This window comes from Chiloscyllium plagiosum, unplaced genomic scaffold (genome assembly GCF_037043375.1).
Source record: "Chiloscyllium plagiosum isolate Xiang-an unplaced genomic scaffold, Cpla_swu_hap1 HiC_scaffold_16, whole genome shotgun sequence".
NCBI classification, from domain to species: Eukaryota; Metazoa; Chordata; class Chondrichthyes; order Orectolobiformes; family Hemiscylliidae; genus Chiloscyllium; species Chiloscyllium plagiosum.
Genome location: NW_028270154.1, coordinates 86,144,442 through 86,162,274, shown reverse-complemented (window position 1 = coordinate 86,162,274; position 17,833 = coordinate 86,144,442). Strand labels below are relative to the sequence as shown.

The 17,833-nt window shown below is 44.3% G+C and overlaps 1 protein-coding gene across 2 annotated transcripts in view; it reads left to right on the top strand.

Moving 5' to 3' along the window:
• The window catches only part of LOC122556810 (slit homolog 3 protein-like), a 685,608-nt gene that overhangs the window by 504,118 nt on the left and 163,657 nt on the right, over window positions 1-17,833 (top strand). For both annotated transcript variants that reach the window (XM_043704014.2, XM_043704015.2), the window contains one exon: window positions 13,066-13,137. In XM_043704014.2, the coding sequence (XP_043559949.2) occupies window positions 13,066-13,137 (72 nt within the window). The remainder of the gene's footprint in view (window positions 1-13,065; window positions 13,138-17,833) is intronic.

Genomic DNA, 17,833 nt, shown 5'->3' with positions numbered 1-17,833 from the left:
ACCAAGCATAATATTTACAAATTAGTAGACAGAGCTGGGCAGGAATGTGTAACATGGTTTTATGAGGATCTGGAGAGATTTTGTGAATGGTCTGGACACGGCAGATAGAACTTAACACAGACAAATATGAGGTTATCCACTTTGGTAGGGGAAACAGATGTGTGCAGAGAATTTCTTTAATGGTGAAAGGTTGGAAAGTGTAGATATGCAAAGGGGACCTCAGGGTCCTTGACAATAAGTCACTGAAGGCTAACCTGCAGGTGCAGCAAACTATTAGGAGGGCTAATGAAATGTTGGCCTTTATTGCAGGAGTAGTGAAGTCTTGTTTCAGTTGTACAGAGGCTTGGTTAGACCACACCTGGAGAACTGCGTCAGTTTGAAGAAAGATTTTATTGTCACAGAGGGAGTGCAGTGAAGGTTCACCAGACTTGTTCCAATGGAGGACTGTCCCGAGAAGAGAGACTTGGCCTGTATTGTTGAGTGCTTTGAAAAGTTAGAACTCATTGAACCTTAGAAAAGGGATAGATAGGGTAGATGCCAGTAAGATGCTCCCCCCATTCAAAAATAAGGCAGATGCCATTTCCGACTGAATTTTCTTTACTCAGACGCTGGTGAATCTATGAGATCCTCTAACCCTGAAGAGTATGCAAGTTCATTCTTATGAATAGGTTTGAAATAGAGGTTGATAGAACTCTGATTATCAAAGGTATAATAGGTGGCATGGTGGCTCAGTGGTTAGCAATACTGCCTCACATCACCAGGGAGGAGGTTTCGATTTTACCCTCAGATGACTGTCTATGTCGAGTTTGCATGTTCTGCCTGTGTCTGCGTTGGTTTCCTCCCACAGTTCAAAGCTGTGCAGGTTAGGTGGATTAACCATGGGAAATGACCCTGTAGTGTCCAGGGATGTGCAGTCTTGGTGGATTAACCGTTGGAAATTACCCTGCAGTGAACAAGGTTGTGTAGGCTAAATGAGTTAGCCATGGGAAATGCAAGGTTACGGGTGGGATGCTCTTTTGAGGGTCAGCACAGACTCAATGGGCTGAACGTCCTTTTTCTACCCTGTAGGGATTCTATGAGTCTAAGGTTGTGGTGACAGAGTGGGTAAAAGGCATTGAAGTGTTTGGTCAGCCCTGATTGGACTGAACAGTGGAGCAGGCTCAATGAGTGAAATGAGATTTTGCTATTCTAACCAAACAGGAAGAGTTTGAATGTCCTCCCTCACACCCCCATCACCACCATCCTTTAAATGCTATTTACAAGAACATCCTAATATTGAAATACAGAAGAACAAAGAGCCCTTGGTGTTCAAGCCTTAATACCCCTGGAGGTATCAGCACAGGTAGACAGGGTGCTTAGAGGATGCTTTCCCTCATTAGCCAGGACTTAGAATATTGGAGCAAGGAAGTCTCTTTGCAACTTAACACAACAGATTGGCTAGGCCACAGCTGGAATACTGTGCGAAATTCTGGTCACCACACTATTGGATGGACGTGATTGCACTAGAGAGGGTGCAGAGGAAATTCTCCAGGGTGTTGCCTGGGATGGGAATTCACAACTATGAGGAGAGACAGGATCGGCTGGGTTTGTTTTCCCTGGAGCAGAGGTGTACAACATTGTGAGAGGCACAGATGGATTGTGAGAATCTCTTCCCCATGTCATAAATGCCTAAGGTCAGAGAGTAGGAGTTTAAGATGAGGAGTGTGAGGTTGAGAGGAGATCTGAGATCTGTGATCTGAGGGCAGCAGATTTATGGAATCTGCTTCCCAAGAGGGGTTGAAGGCAGGTACTCTCGTAACATTTAAGAAACATTTAGATGAACACTTAAAATATCAGGACACTGTAGACTATGAACTGAGTGCAAGTAAGTGGTATGAGTGTAGTTTGTGTTTGTTGGTTGGCGTAGACGTAGTGGGCCAAAGGGCCTGTTTCTATGCTGAATGACTCTTTGATGCCCTCCACATGACTTCCGTGAATGCTAGAGGCTGTTCCTTATGTCTCTGCAGTCACCTCCTGCTCGTCCACTCGCCCTTTAGACCGGTGGCACTACCACTGGTATTGAATGGGCAATTGACCAAAGACCAAATAAATGAGGTCCAGCTGTTTAACATGTCCCTCCCACACAGGTTTGAACAGATTCCTCACCCACCTGTCCACCATGAAGACGTAATGTAGCCCTGGAGTAGAACAGCAATTTATTGTTGCTTGTATTGGTGAAAATACAGTGAGATTTGTATATGTCGCTGCAGTCCAGCGTCATTTTAGCTGCAGAAATCAGCAAAAGAAATAACTGAGACAAAGTTAGGACAAAGTTCATCATTCATTCAAATCCTCTACCACCCGCGGCTCCTGGGTTTCTGGAGCGGCTATGGGACACCGTCACCAAAGTGAGGATTTCTGAACCAGACATACCACGCTGCCACGGCCAAAACTGACACCAAAGCCACTGCCTCACCGCTGCGCCAAATAGGGACAGACTGGACCCACTGAATCACTGGCGCTGAAGCCATCACTGTAGCCATCACGGCCCAAAGCCGCCATAACCCCAAGGAGTGAAAGGGTACCATTGTGTCACCGGCGCTGTAGCAGCCCCCACTGAAACCTCCGTCAGCAGGAACGGACCGATCCACCAAGGATGGAGCCTTTGGTAAAGGCCGCAGCCACAAGGGACTGACATTGGATCCACTGCACTGTCACCATAGCAACAGGCCCTCACAGCCGCCTTCTTCCATCATGGCACAGAAAAGAAGAAAAGGTGAACTTTGATACAAAACAAGAAACACGGCAAAAAAAAAACCAAAGAAGAATGCAGCCAGCCAGGTGAGCGGGAGCATATAGACACAGAGCCCGAACACTTCCTACCCTGCCGCCGCCGCCATCTTGAAATTATGACTGCTTCCTCAGGCGTCTCCTGTCGATAGTTTCGGAAGCAATTTTCGTTGGCACTGGTCTGGGTCTCCATGTGGCAGTTTCAGCGTCAGGCTGTGACTCCGTGTGTTGTTGGTGCCAGCGGGTTGGGGGGGGGGGGTCAGCTTCTCGGGCCCAGACGGCCTAAGATGGATTTCGTCATAAATTCTCTTTTTCTTTAAATTTCTTGATCTTTATTATCCAATCGTGGAAGGGATGTTATTCTGAACATGCTATCTCTTTATTGTTCTGATTCATTCCTATGGTTTTGTACATTTTGGACTTTTATATTTCTTTATTTTTCCCAAGAATTTGTACTTGAGAATCTGTATCTGGGTACCTTTGTACCGAAGGAGGCGCCGTAAAGTGGTGACTTATAAACTTTTCACTGTACTCATGGTGAGTACATGTGACAGTAAAACTAATTCAATTCAATTCAATATTGGACATGCTGTTCAATTCTAGTTTGCCTAATTCCCACTGTCATTTAACGTCAGGGCATAAAGTGACAATGGATTTATAGCAATCAGCTATTCTTGTCAGTTGTTACGCCTGCTGTGTATCAGTAGGCTGTAACTCACAGTTATCAGATTTGCACGCTACAATTCTCATAGTGGATCTAGTGAAGAAATGGGTTGGGGTGATAGAAGGAGGTATTGATATTGCAAACATACTGTTTAATAAGGCAATTTGGTCTCAAAAGCCTTCAAAAACATTGGTTTGGAAGGTTCCATGAATTGCAAGTGATCGCAGGCAGAAACTGAGGTGATTGTCTGTGTGGAGTTTGCGCATTCTCCCCGTGTCTGTGTGGGTTTCCTCCGGGTGCTCTTGTTTCCTCCCACAGTCCAAAAATGTGCAGGTTACGGTGAATTGGCCATGCTAATTTGCCCCATAGTGTCCAGGGATGTACATAAGTCGGGGCTAAATATAGGGTAAGGGGAATGGGTCTGTGTGGGTTACTCTTTGGAGGGTCAGTGTGGACTTGTTGGGCCACAGGAGCCAGTTTCCACACTGTAGGGATTCGATGGTCTGATCTCATTATAGAAACATCATAGAATCAATGAGTCAACACAGCTTCTACTTTAGTTCCGGAAGATGCTGGTGAGATCTTTACTCTCTGCTGCATTCAGAGAATTTGAGGTTCCTCGATATCGAGTGAAAGCAAGATGGGACTCAAAGCAGTTGAATTTCCTGGATGTGTGCCGTCTAGACTCCAACTTGGCAAAATGATAAATATGTGAAAAAACACTTTCAAGTGGAGATGTCAGGGGAAAAAAATGCAGTCATTGGAGAAAATGGAGGAAGTAGAGGAAGCAGAAACATCTGTATTTCTTGCTGTGCTGATTTGCATTAAGGTCGTATGTGTGTGTATTCTATGCACCAGCAACATGGAAAGATTGGGCCGATATTTTATAATGGCTGTCCCACCCTCAAGATCAGCCAGGATGCTTACGGGCAAATCAGTTATTGTTGAAACTGTAGTCTCTGTTAAATTGAAGAAAACAGCAACTATTTTGGGAGCATGGACACCACTGAGATAAATGACCAGATAACTTATTTTATTGAATTTCGTTCCGGGTTAAATGTTAGCAATGGGAAGAACGCATTGGCACAAAGACGTAGGGACCCAGCTTAACATAGAGTCATAGAGATGTACAGCACAGAAACAGACCTTTCAGTCCAATGCATCCATGCCGTCCAGATATCCTAAATTAATCTATTCCCATTTGCCAGCATTTGGCCCATATCCCTCTAAACTCTTCCTGTTCATATACACATCCAAATGCCTTTTAAATGTTGTAACTATACCAGCCTCCACCACTTCCTCTGGCAGCTCAGTCCATACACACACCATCCTCTGCATTAAAAAGTTGCCCTTAGGTCCCTTTTAAATGTTTCCCTTCTGACTTTGAATCTATGCCGTCTAGTTCTGGACTCCCCTACCCCTGGGGAAAAGACCTTAACTATTCACCCTATCCATGCCCCTCATGATTTTATAAACCTCTGTAAGGTCACTCCTCAGCCTCCGATGCTCCAGGGACTACAGCTCCTGCCTATTCAGCCTCTCCCAGTAGCTCAAACCCTCCAACCCTGGCAACATTTTTGTGTATCTTTTCTGAACCCTTCAAGTTTCACGACATCCTTCCAATAGCGGGGAGACCAAAACTGCACGCAGTATTGCAAAGTGGTCTAACCAACATCCTGTATAGTTGCAACATGATCTCCCAACTCCTATACTCAATGCACTGACCAATATCCATGCCCCTCATGATTTCAGAAACCTTTATTAGGTCACCCCCTCAGCCTGTGGCTCTCTGGGGAAAATAGCTTCAGCCTATTCAGCCTTTCCCTGTAGATCAAGTTTGTCCTGAAAGTGCGGTAGTGCCCAAATATTATCTAGTTGTGGAAGCGTGTGATTTGAGGGGTGTGTTAATGTAGCAGGAATGTTACTGGCCATCATCCAGAGGTCTACATTAGTTCATGTCCTTCTGGCTGATGTCATGGCAAATTAAATTGAAATTCCCGGGCAAAAGTGGGTAAATCAGCTTCTTATTTTCTCAGTTCCCCTCAGTTTGTCACATCAAATAATTCTTTGAGCACCCAGCTATGTGACAGTTCAATTAAAACTTGGTACCAGTCAATATTGAGGAGCTGAATATGAGGCTTTCTCATGTGAAAGAAAGAGGAGCTTTCTCCAACAGTTAGAAAAAGTACAAGGTTTTGAAAAGAATTATCAGGTAGAGACATTTTTAATACTAAAATCTTAAATGTCCTTAGAGTCTGTGAGGTGTTGGATTTTGACCTGAATTGCTAAATTAATGCCTGGTACCCTCAGCAATAGCTAAATTTGTAGATTATTGAGTTTGTGGTAAATTATTTCCCCTAATTGCATGTTTAAAGGGTGCTATTTTTGAGACGGTGAAAAGAAAATTGAGGCAGAAGGAGACAGATTGCCAGTCCTTGCTGTCACCAATCCATTTCTCTCTTCTGTAGCTGTAAAAATGGTTAATTTGTGTATTTCCAAGTCTGACCCCAATGTCTTCCCTCAGATAGATAACCTGCTGGCTATCTTTCATGTATCAGAAATGTGCAAATTGAAATAGGAGATGAGAGTTTTTGGATGCCAGGCTCAGTGACTAGTTTCAGTGTTCTTTTGATATTAATTTCAGTGCGTAAAATATTATTGATTATCCATTGGTTTCCTAGATTTGCCTGGACCAATAGCTAGATGATCACTGCAGCAATTTTAGGTCAGTACTTGTCCATTTTAAAAATCATTTTAATCCTTAAGAGTTCCCAAATATTAAAATCCAGATGATCGAGAAGTCATGCTGAACATAATCCCAAACTGAACTGTCCCACCTGCCTGTGCTTTGGCCATATCTCTCTAAATATTTCTTATTTGAGCGCTTATCCAAATGGCTTTTAAACGTTGTAACTATACCTGCATCAAGGACTTCCTCTGGGAGTTCATTCCACACATGAACCACTCTGTGTAAAAAAAGTTGTCATAGGGATGTACAGCATGGAAACAGACCCTTTGGTCCAAACCGTCCATGCCGACCAGATATCCCAACCCAATCTAGTCCCACCTGCCAGCACCCGGACCATATCCCTCCAAACCTTTCCTATTCATATACCCATCCAGATGCCTCTTAAATATTGCAATTGTACCAGCCTCTACCACATCCTCTGGCAGCTCATTCCATACACGTGCTACCCTCTGTATGAAAAGGTTGCCCCTTAGGTCTCTTTTATATCTTTCCCCTCTCACCCTAAACCTGTGCCCTCCAGTTCTGGACTCCCTGACCCCAGGGAAAATACATTGTCTATTTATCCTATCCATTACCCTCATAATTTTGTAAACCTCTTTAAGGCCACCCCTCAGCCTCCGACGCTCCAGGGAAAACAGCCCCAGCCTGTTCAGCCTCTCCCTGTAGCTCAAATCCTCCAACCCTGGCAACATCCTTCCCTCATGCCTTTCTACAATCTTTCTCCTCTGACCTTAAAAATATGCCTCCTAGTCTTGAAATCTCTCACCTGAGGGATAAGGCATCTGCCTTTCACTCCTCATGATTTTATAAACATTTTGTTCTTAGTTTACCTCATTACAGTCCATAAAGCACCAAACTTGACAGACATTCAGCCTCCTAGCTGGCTCACAGACATATTGCAGACTCTTTATTGTTAGCTTAGGAAAAGGCTACAAGAAGACTTTATTCTGATTTGATGAGATATGGGGCTTGCTGACTGGGCCAGCATTTACTGCCTACCCCCTAATCACCCTTGGGAAGGTGGTGGTGCTGAGCTATGTTGTTGAAGCATTGCAGTCTCTTGGGTTACAGACCCCGCCCCCCAAAACAAAACACCAGAGCGCCAGGCAGAAGGAGATCCAGGAGTTTGACCCAATGACATTTGAGAAACAGTGACATATTTTCAAGCCAGGGTGGTGTGTCGCTTGGAAGGGCACTTGTAGGTGGTGGTGTTCCCAAAATCCTCCACATTTATCATTCTAGGTGGTAGGTGTTGTCATCTTGGAGATGGTATGCACTGTTGCCATTATTAGTTAAAAATCACACAACACCAGGTTATAGTCCAACAGGTTTATTTGGAAGCACTAACTTTAGAGTGCTGCTCCTTTATCAGGTGACTGTGGAGCAGGATCATTAGACAGAGATTTGTAGGAAAAGGCCACAGTCTCATGCACAAGCACTGTCAAGTAGAGCTGTGGATGTGACCCAGTTGCACTGTGGGAGATTTATTTAACTACGTAAACTGTGTCCTGCCTCGCCATAGAGGTCACATGACACATCAAAATCTAGCCCTTTTAAAACAGAACAACAGACGTGTAGGTGGTGGCTTGTTCATATTTTTTGTTCATTTTGAAACATGGAAAAACAGAAGGGAGGGTCAGGAGTAGGCCATATTGCCTCACAGGCCTGCTCCACCTTTCATTATTCTTGTGACTGATCGAGCTCAGAATCCTAATCCTGCACCCCCACCCCCCATCTCAATCCATTTAGCCACAAGAGCTATATTTACCTCCTTCTTAAAAACGTGTAATCTTTTGGCCTCAACCACTTTCTGTGGTAGTGAATTGCACACATCGTGGGTGGCACGGTGGCTCAGTGGTTAGGACTGCTGCCTCACAATGCCAGGGACCTGGGTTTGACTCCACCCTGTAGCGACCGTCTGTGTGGAGTTTGCACATTCTCCCTGTGTCTCCCTGTGGGTTTCCTCCGGGTACTTCAGTTTCCTCCCACAGTCCAAAGATGTGCAGGTTAGGGTGGATTAGCCTTGCTAAATTGCCCCATAGTGTCCAGGGATGTGTAGGTTAGATGCATTAGTGAGGAGAAAATTTCGGGTAGGGGAATGGGCCTGGGTGAGTTACTCTTTGGAGGGTCATGGACTTGTTGGGCTGAAGGGACTGTTTCCACACTGTTGGGATTCTAAAAACAACAGGCTGACCACACTCCGGGTAAAGAGGTTCCTCCTCATCCCAGACCTAAATGGTTTACTCCTTATCCTTAAACTACGACCCCTTATCCTCACCATCAGGAGCATCCTTCCTGGATCCAACCTGAATACTCATGTTACAGTTTTATGGGTTATCCATTGCGGTCCACCTCCCCCCCCCACCCCCGTCCCCAATTCTTCTAAACTCCCGTGAATACAATCCTAATGACTCAATCTCTCCCATCCCAGGAATCAATTGGATCAACCTTTGCTCCACCCCCTCTATAGCAAGAGAATATCCTTCCTCAGCAAAATGTCTCTGCTCCTTTATTTGAATCCTATCACAAACATTTTGTACCTGCTGCCCCTTTACAGTTATTTGCTGTGACTGGTGCACAGGTTTCCCAGTTTATGGTCATTCAAATAATAATCTGCCTTTTTTTTGCTACCCAACATTTACCAACATTGTACTGCACATTGCATACATTTAGCCACTCATTTATCCTGTTCAAATGCCACTCAAACATCTCCGTATCCTCCTCACAGCTCACCTCCCACCCAGATCCTTGCATTCCCAACATGAAGGGTTCATATCAATGTCTTTACTGTGCATCCCTATGTTAATGTCCAATCTCTGAGCTGCTTCATCAGCCCTTTACAGCAGATTGTCTCCTCTATATTGCCGGGGACAGTCAAGAGCATTGTGTGTGCTTTATTTGTTCACAAAATTTTACCAACAAAAGACATCCTGTATCTTGGACTCAGAAATAACTCCATGGAGGCCAGCATCCCGTCAGCAAGTCGCCCCTTATTTACACGTGCTCAGTACATGCTCTCTGACCAGCTAACTCAGAGACAGTCCCTATAGTAACAAGAGTCTCTGAGACTCCTGTTTATTTTTTTCTCTTTTATAGTGAGCTGCCTTCTTAAACTATTGCAATGCACATGATATAGTTGCAGTCTCAGTGCTATTAAGGATGGAGTTCCAGGATTTTACATAGCTGAAATAACTCCATATACCCTTTATTTATGTATGTATAGCACTTGACACTGGTCTGGCTTCCTCAGAGCTAGCTCTCAGAGTGAACAGAACCTCTGACACTCCTGTTTTTTTTCAACCCCTACACTACTGCCTAACTGCGGTAGTGCGAGACTCCTGTTTATATCTGTCAGCCAGGGCTCCCTGAATGGCCCAGGTTAATAGCCCCAAGCAGCAATCTTGAACTCAATGAGATCCCATCTGTCCCTTATTCCAATCACTACAGAGCTGAAAATGTGTTGCTGGAAAAGCGCAGCAGGTCAGGCAGCATCCAAGGAGCAGGAGAATCGATGTTCCGGGCATGAGCCCTTCTTCAGGAATGGCTCCTGAAGAAGGGCTCATGCCCGAAACGTCGATTCTCCTGTTCCCTGGATGCTGCCTGACCTGCCGCGCTTTTCCAGCAACACATTTTCAGCTCTGACCTCCAGCATCTGCAGTCCTCACTTTCTCCAATCACTACAGACTCATATTCACAAAGCTCTTGTGTGCTCTCTGATCTGGTAGCTTCAATCAATCCAGTGTGTCAGCGGTATCTCAATCAGTTTCTGAGCCACGAAGTTCTGGGATCAAATCCCACTCCAGGCTTTAAACAAAATTCAAGACCAGTGCTCAAGTGGATGAGAGAGGGCGTGCCTCACTGGTGTCACTTTCTGAAAGGAAGTGTGGAACCAAGGATCTGTCTGTCTCCTATCGTGAATATAAAGGATCCTTGTCACTATTTCAGAGTAGACAAGGGGATTACCCAGGGTGCCCGGGTGAATATTTACATCTCAGTCAGTATCACAAACTAAAATAGTCTGGTTATTACTGCCTTGCTAACTGTTGTGTGCAAAGTTTATTGCAGTGACTCCTACATTATAATTTTGACTGCATTACTGACTGTAAAGCACTTTGAGACTTAAAGCATGCAGTTTAAGAAGGCAAATCCACACCACCTTCTCAAGGGGCAACAAGGGATGAACAATGAATGCTGGGCCCAGCCAGCAACACCCATATCTCACTAGTCAATATTAAAAAAGAGACACCCAGCAGTTATGAGAAACTGCGTACAAATGAAAGTTTTTATTTATACATGTTTATGAATTGGCTCAAGCAAATATGAAGAGAAAAAGAACAGCTTGTGTTTTCGAAAAAGCGGAAGAACTGCGGATGCTGTAAATCAGAAACAAATACAGAAGGTGCTGGAAAAACTCAGCAGGTCTGGCAGCATCTGTGGAGAGAGATCAGAGTTAACCTCTCGGATCCGGTGACCCTTCCTCAGAGCTTGTGTTTTTCTCATTGGCCTTAAGAAGCAGGGTCCATTGTACTTTAACAAGGCAAACATCAAACAATAATTTCCGGATTCTCGCCTGACTCTGTCCGGGTAATCAGTCAGTCGATGTGACAGAAACCCAGAGGGGTGCTAATGTGTGTACTTAACCTTCAAAGTGTAAGGTTGTGTTTTTTACGGGGGAAATAGCTGGAAAGTCTCCCAAACAGAACATCAGAAGAGTTTAATAACCTCACAGAGAGTTAATGGAAGCTGACGACAGTGAGAAACAATCCTGAGCTGTTTAAATCGGCAAGGAATGTGTGAAAGAATGTATAAGACTGAGAGGAGATCGGAGAAGGAGGTTAGGGAAATTAGTAATGAAAAGCTGCATTCGTCACATATGAAGTCATCTAATTTTGCCAATAAGGGACAGATTAAATACTTTATTTATTGTAGCAACCCTGTATAATGTTTGAAAGCTGAATTATAATAATTTCATTGAGAACAGTATTCATTGATTGAGGATAAAGCGTGCTGTTAATGTGATGGTAAATGACCTGGGATGAAGAGGAAGGTGTGAATAAGATTTATTACACATGGGGTTTGCCAGTGACCCTGAACAAATTGCTGTATTTAATAGCCACCCATAGATCATTGCAAACACCGAGTTCATTTTCACCAAATGCCTGCAGTAACCTGGAAACATCCATGATAACGTATAGAGCTAAATGGTCAGAAGTCACAGGACACTAGATTTTAGTCTCAACAGGTTCATTTGAAATCACAAGCTTTCGGAGCGCTGCTTCTTCATCGGGTTTCACCTTGTCTTCATGCAGCAAACCAGTGCCTACTGTTTTCAGTCTGGATAATGCACAGTATTATTTTATTCCAAAACTGCAAAAGGTCTGACAGCTAGATAGTTATGATTGGGCAAATCTTTAACCAAAATTAAAATTGAGATCACAAGACGACCCTCTCCACCATCCGATATGATAGACAAGAGACGGAAGACACCGATCTAACTCCTGATCTGATGTACAAAGTTAAAAATCACACAACATCAGGTTATAGTCCAACAGGTTCAATTGGAAGCACACTAGCTATCAGAGCATCGCTGATGAAGGAGCGACGCTCCGAAAACTAGTGTGCTTCCAATTAAACCTGTTGGACTATAACCTGGTGTTGTGTGATTTTTAACTTTGTACACCCCAGTCCAACACCGGCATCTCCAAATCCTGATCTGATGTGATATCATCAGAAGTCACACGACACCAGGTTATCGACCAACAGGTTTATTTGAAATCACAAGCTTTCAGAGCGTTACTCCTTAGTCAGGTGAAGTGGGCAGTGCTCCGAAAGCCTGTGATTTCAGATGAACCTGTTGGACTGTAACCTGGTGTCATGTGACTTCTGATTTTGTCCACCCCGGTCCAACACTGGCACCTCCACATCAGAGCTAAATGGGGTCAGGGTGAACAAACTGACATGGTCAGTGTGTCGGGAATGGCAGAGTTCGGTGTGAAAGGTGGTGGGTGCGTATGAGTGAGAGCAGTGAGTGCATACACAGTGAGGGGCTGGGTGCATATTCAGTGAGTAGGTTACCTTCCCTTCCATAATACTAGTCCAATAAAACTCCCAATTAAGATTTACAAAACAACACTTCTTATCTCAAAACCAGGCAGCTGTAGGTTCTTGTCTTTGGATCTTATTCTGCCTTCTCCTTGTTAGGAATTTCTGCGTCACAGGTTACTGATCGAAAAGGTACTTTTAAGAGAGATATTTTTTCAAGCAGTCTGTTACATGCTAGGACTTGGCAGTTCTCTTCTCAACTGTTCAATTTCCCCCGTTCTTACGCCCCAGAGCATCAGATTGTGACATTGGCTTTTAAGATTATCAATATACTCAATTCAAACTTGATTGGAAATTGGTTATTTTTCAGGATATAATTTAAATTGATTGGTCGAATTCAAATTTGTTTTTATCTCCAGGCAACAGACTAATCGAGTTGTTCGACCCAATGTTGCAAAGTTGCCTTATTGGTGCTGTTTCCAATAGTTCTGCTGCTTTTAATGCTCTTAAAGGTAAACCCACATCTTCATAACAGGGTGCATATCCGTAACAAATGAGGGTTGGGTGTGACCAGAGTGAGCAGGTAGGCGTATGCCGAGTGGTCAGGTTAGCGTGGGGTACAGAGTGTGGGGTCCATGTGAATAGAATCCTGAGGTAGTAGTCTGTGGTCTTGGACCTGTGTGTTTCCCTCCCTTCCCAGAGCCATTGAGATGATACTATCAGCCTTTTTTAACCAGAGGTTTTGATTCTACGTTCACTGTAGACGCTGCCATGTAGTTACCAGCACGACTTGCAGTCTGTGTGGCTGAAATGTAACAGTGTTCTTTCCCTTGTCTTGCAGACGCTTAGAACAGAATTTGATCAAGACTGTGGGAGCTGGTGCCTTTAGCCAGTATAAGAAGCTCAAACGCTTGTAAGTATTCAGGTGTTCATTGAAAATCAGGTCAAACCCAATGATTCGGTAACTGTGCGTCTGATGGCATCACATCAATAACATCAACCTTCAGCCTTTCAGGTATCCATCAGTGCCGAAGGTGACACAGCCTTGCTGATGTTTGATGGTGGGAATTGGCTGGGTTGGATTTGTTCTGATTTCTGACAATTAAGTGAAAACAAAACATTGGGCCGTGCCCATAATGATTGGCTCAAACAAAAAACACTAATTGATCAATGAAGCAAAATGACCGGTTAGCTGTTTGTGAATTGATGGACAATTTTCGACATTGTCAGCGTTGCAACCATTCTGGGACAGTACATGGAGAGGTCCAGTTCCTTCTGGAGCACAGTTCTACTCCCAGATTGGTGTCAGTAACCCAGGATTTGTTGCATTGAGAGTGGTCAGCCATTTTGTGAAGTCCTGTGGAGTGAATCGAATTGGCTGAGGGCTGGCGTCAGTGATCTTGAGACCTCAGGAGAAGGCCAGGATGAATCTTCCACTCTTCATTTCTGGCTAAGGAGAATCACAAATGCTTCAGCCTTTTGCACTGATGTGCTGGGCTTCCCCCATTATTGAGGATGGGGATATTTGTGGAGTCTACTACACATCCAGTCAGTTGTTTAATTGTCCACCACCATTCATGTCTGGAGGTAGCAGGATTGCAGAACTGAGATTTAGTCAGTTAAATTGTGGGAGTGCTTAGCCCTATCTGTAGCATGCTGTTTTGACTGTTTAGCGTGCGTGTGGTTTACTTCACCAACTAACTTCACACTCTGACTGTCCCATCATTCCCCTGCACAGCTCTGCTCAGAACAATGTGCCTTGTAGCTCAGCACACTTCCCATCTCTGCAGTATTCCCAAATGTCCGCGAACAGATTCAAATGGAGGAATGTGTGAGGCACTGGGAAGTGCGTGTATTCCAGTAGCTGTGAAATGCTGAATTTATCCTGCTCATGCTTTCTTTACAATAACTTTCCCATGGCTTCAGCAGGCAGTAATGATCAGAACCTTCACACTCCTGTGCAATTTCATAATTAATTCCCTACTTAATGTTTCTGATAAAATAGCAAGAATATTAATTAGGGTTCTCAGTATAATTAAGCAGCTGGCACTTTGCTCCCAATGATGACGCAGCCACAGCATCTCCCCAGCTTCTTATCACCCTCTCACACCCCTACCTCAGAGTTACCCTCCACAACTGTAGTCCACCAAAGCCTTCACTGACATTCACATTCCAGCTTGCAAGAACCACTCAGCCTCAGAGAGGAGATAGCCTGAAGTGGCTCTCTGACGAGAGGCAGAGGCACCTTGGTAGCGAATGGCACTGTGTGCCCAACTCATTCACAATGCGGTTGGTACAGTTCCAGTGTCATAGAGATGTTCAGTACAGAAACAGACCCTTCAGTCCAACTCATTCATGCTGACCAGTTATCCTAAAGTGATCTGTCAGCAGTTGGCCCATATCCCTCTCAGCCTATGTCACATATAAACGTGGTGGTTAAGAAGGCATTTAGCACATTCGCCTTCATTGCTCAGACTTCGGGTACAGGGGTTGGGACGTCATGTTGAGGGTGTATAAGCTGTTGGTGAGACCATTGCATGATCGAAACCTGAAGGAGAATCACACACCCCCTGCAAAACCCTGCTGACATTCATTGCGGAATACAAAATAGACAATGACGCCCATTCTGCCAAATCATCACACTGGACACACTGCAAGCCTGATGACCGAGAAGGTTTCATGCCACCAGTGACCTGCCACCCTTGGTCAGATCTGCGGTACAATTAAAGAAAAGACCGGCCACTCTCAGGGTCATGGAGATATACAGCATGATCGAAACCTCTTCTGGAATTCTGTGTCCTGTTCAGGTCACCCTTTTGATCGGAAGGATATTATAAAACTGGAGAGGGTTCAGACAAGATTTACCAGGATGTTGCCAAGTTATGAGTTATAAAAATAGACTGGTAAAACTGGGACTTTTATCACTGGAGCCTAGGAAGTTGAAGGTTGACCTTATAGAGGTTTATAAAATCATGAAGGGCACAGATAATAAGGTGGATGGCAAGGGTCTTTTCCCTAGGGTGCGGAAGTTCAAAACCAGGGAGCATATTTTTAAGCTGAGAGGAGAAAGATTTAAAAGAGACATGAGGGGCAAAGTTTCTTCACAGGGAGTGGTTCATGTGTGGAATGAGCTAGCAACACGAGTGATGAATGCAGGTACAGTTGCAATGTATAAAAGACATCTGGATAAGTTCAAGAGTAGGAAAGATTTGGAGGGATATGGACGAAGTGCAGGCAGGGCTAGTTTAGTTTGGGAATGTGGTGATAGCGAGGGCTGCAGATGCTGGATGTCAGAGTTGATAAAGAGTGGAGCTGGGAAGGCACAGCAGGTCAGGCAGCTTCAGGACTGATGAAGGGTCCTAACACGAAACATTGACTCTGCTGCTCCTCCGGTGTTGCCTGACCTGCTGTACCTTTCCAGCTCCACTGTTTATCAATGCTATTGGAGACATGCTTGGTGTGGATTGGTCGGATCGAAGGGTCTGTTTCCATGTTGTATGACTCTATGACTCGATTATCTAAGCATTTCATTGTTAAAGGAGTGCACACGTGAAATCCCTTCGCCTTACGTAAATGGAAATGGGCTTTTGTTTAAAAACGCCAGCCACTCTGGTCGTGCAACAGACTGATGAGTTTCACATGAGCCATTCAGATGGTAATATCTCATGGGGAGAGTTCAAGGCCACCGCAGTCTTTAGAATTGTTCTGATTCTGAATAAATGAACCCAACTGACATACTTGACACGGCAATTTATACCAGAAATGTGAAGGTGCAAAACACAGGTTTAAAAAGAGACTCGGATCACGCAGCCAGTAATTGGCACCATTTTTTCAACATTTCATTCAGAATGTCAATGAGCAGATTGAGGGAAAAGAGTGCGGGGCACTGGGAAGAGAATATAATCAAGTAGCTGTGAAATGCTGAATTTATTCTGCTAATGTTTTCTTTATAGTAACTCTCCTATGGCTTCAGCAGGCAGTAATGATCAAATCTTTCACACCCTTGGAGTAATTTCTTAATTAAGTGTCTACTTAACATATCTGATAAAATAGCAATAATATTAATTAGGGTCCTATATATAATTAAACAACTGGTGCCTTGCTCCCGGTAGGCACACACTGCAGCATCTGACTGCTTTCATGTTCTGTGCTCAATAATAAACTCACCAAGAGCGCCAGAGACTGAGGGATGACCTTATAGAAGTTTATAAACTCATGAGGGACGTGGATAGGGTGAATAGTCAAGGTCTTTTCTCCAGGGTAGTGGAGTTCAAAACTAGAGGGTGTAGGTTTAAGGTGAGAGGCAACAAATTTAAAAGGGATCTAAGGGGCAACATTTTCACACAGAGCGTGGTCTGTGTATGGAATGAGGAAGTGGTGGAGGCTGGTATAATGACAACATTTAAAAGGCATCTGGATGGGTATATGAATAGGAAGGGTTTAGAGGGATACAGGTCAAATGCAAGAAAATGGGAATCGATTAATTTAGGATATCTGGTCGGCATGGATGAGTTGGACCAAAGGGTCTGTTTCTGTGCTGTATATCTCCATGACCCTGAGAATGCCCGGTCTTTCCTTTAGTTGTATCCTTAGTAATGACCAAGGGTGGCAGGTTACTGGTGGCAGGAAACCCTCCAGGTCTTCAGGCTTGCAGTGTGCCCAGTGTGATGATTTGGCAGAATGGGCATCATTGTCTATTTTATATCCCTCAATGATGTCAGCAGGGTTTTGTAACGGGTGTGTGATTCTCCTTCAAGTTTTGATTGGACAATGAAGTTTTTTGGGAGGTCAATTTTTGATATCCTCCTCTTCTGAATGCCTTGGAGTAGATTTTGACTTTGTACAGGATACAGAGCAAATGGGGAATAAAATGGGGCCTGCAGACTAGACTGTGGACTACTGTGCGCCAGTGGATGGGATACAGATCAACTGGTTGCTTTATCCTGAAAGATGTCAGGGATCTGGAGTATTGTTGGTCTCATTCCATCAAGTGTGAGTCCATCGCACTCCTGACTTGTGTACAGTGTTAATGGTTAAGAGGTTTAAGTGAGTCAGGAGATGAATAGTTCAGCACAGAATTCCCAGCCTCCTACCACTGGTCTTGCATCCAACATATTTATTTGACTGGTCCAGTTATGTTTTTGGTCAGTGTAGACCCCAGGATGTTAGCAGTGCAGCTTAAGTAATGTTATTGTTGTTTGAAAGTAAAGAATAAATGATTAGACTTTCTTTTGTTGGGGGTTGCCATTTCCTGACAAAAACATTCCCTCGCATTTATAATCCCAGGCCTGAGTATGTGCAGGCCTTGCAGCTTTTGATTACTTGTTACTTCCAAGGAGTCATGAATGATGCTGACCATGGGGCAATCACCAGGAACATCGCCTATTTCTGATCTTAGGCTGGAAGGAAAACCACGAGTAATGGTTCAAATTGGTTGACCCCCCCCCCCCCCCCCCCCCGCCCCAAACCTGCCCTACAGAATCCTGGCAGGGATGCCATAGAACTGAGATAATTGGCATTCAACAATTTAAAAAGCGTTGCTCCTTGTGCTCAACATGACTCCAGGCAGCAGAGACCCTTCTCTGTAATTTATTATCAACACTATCCCT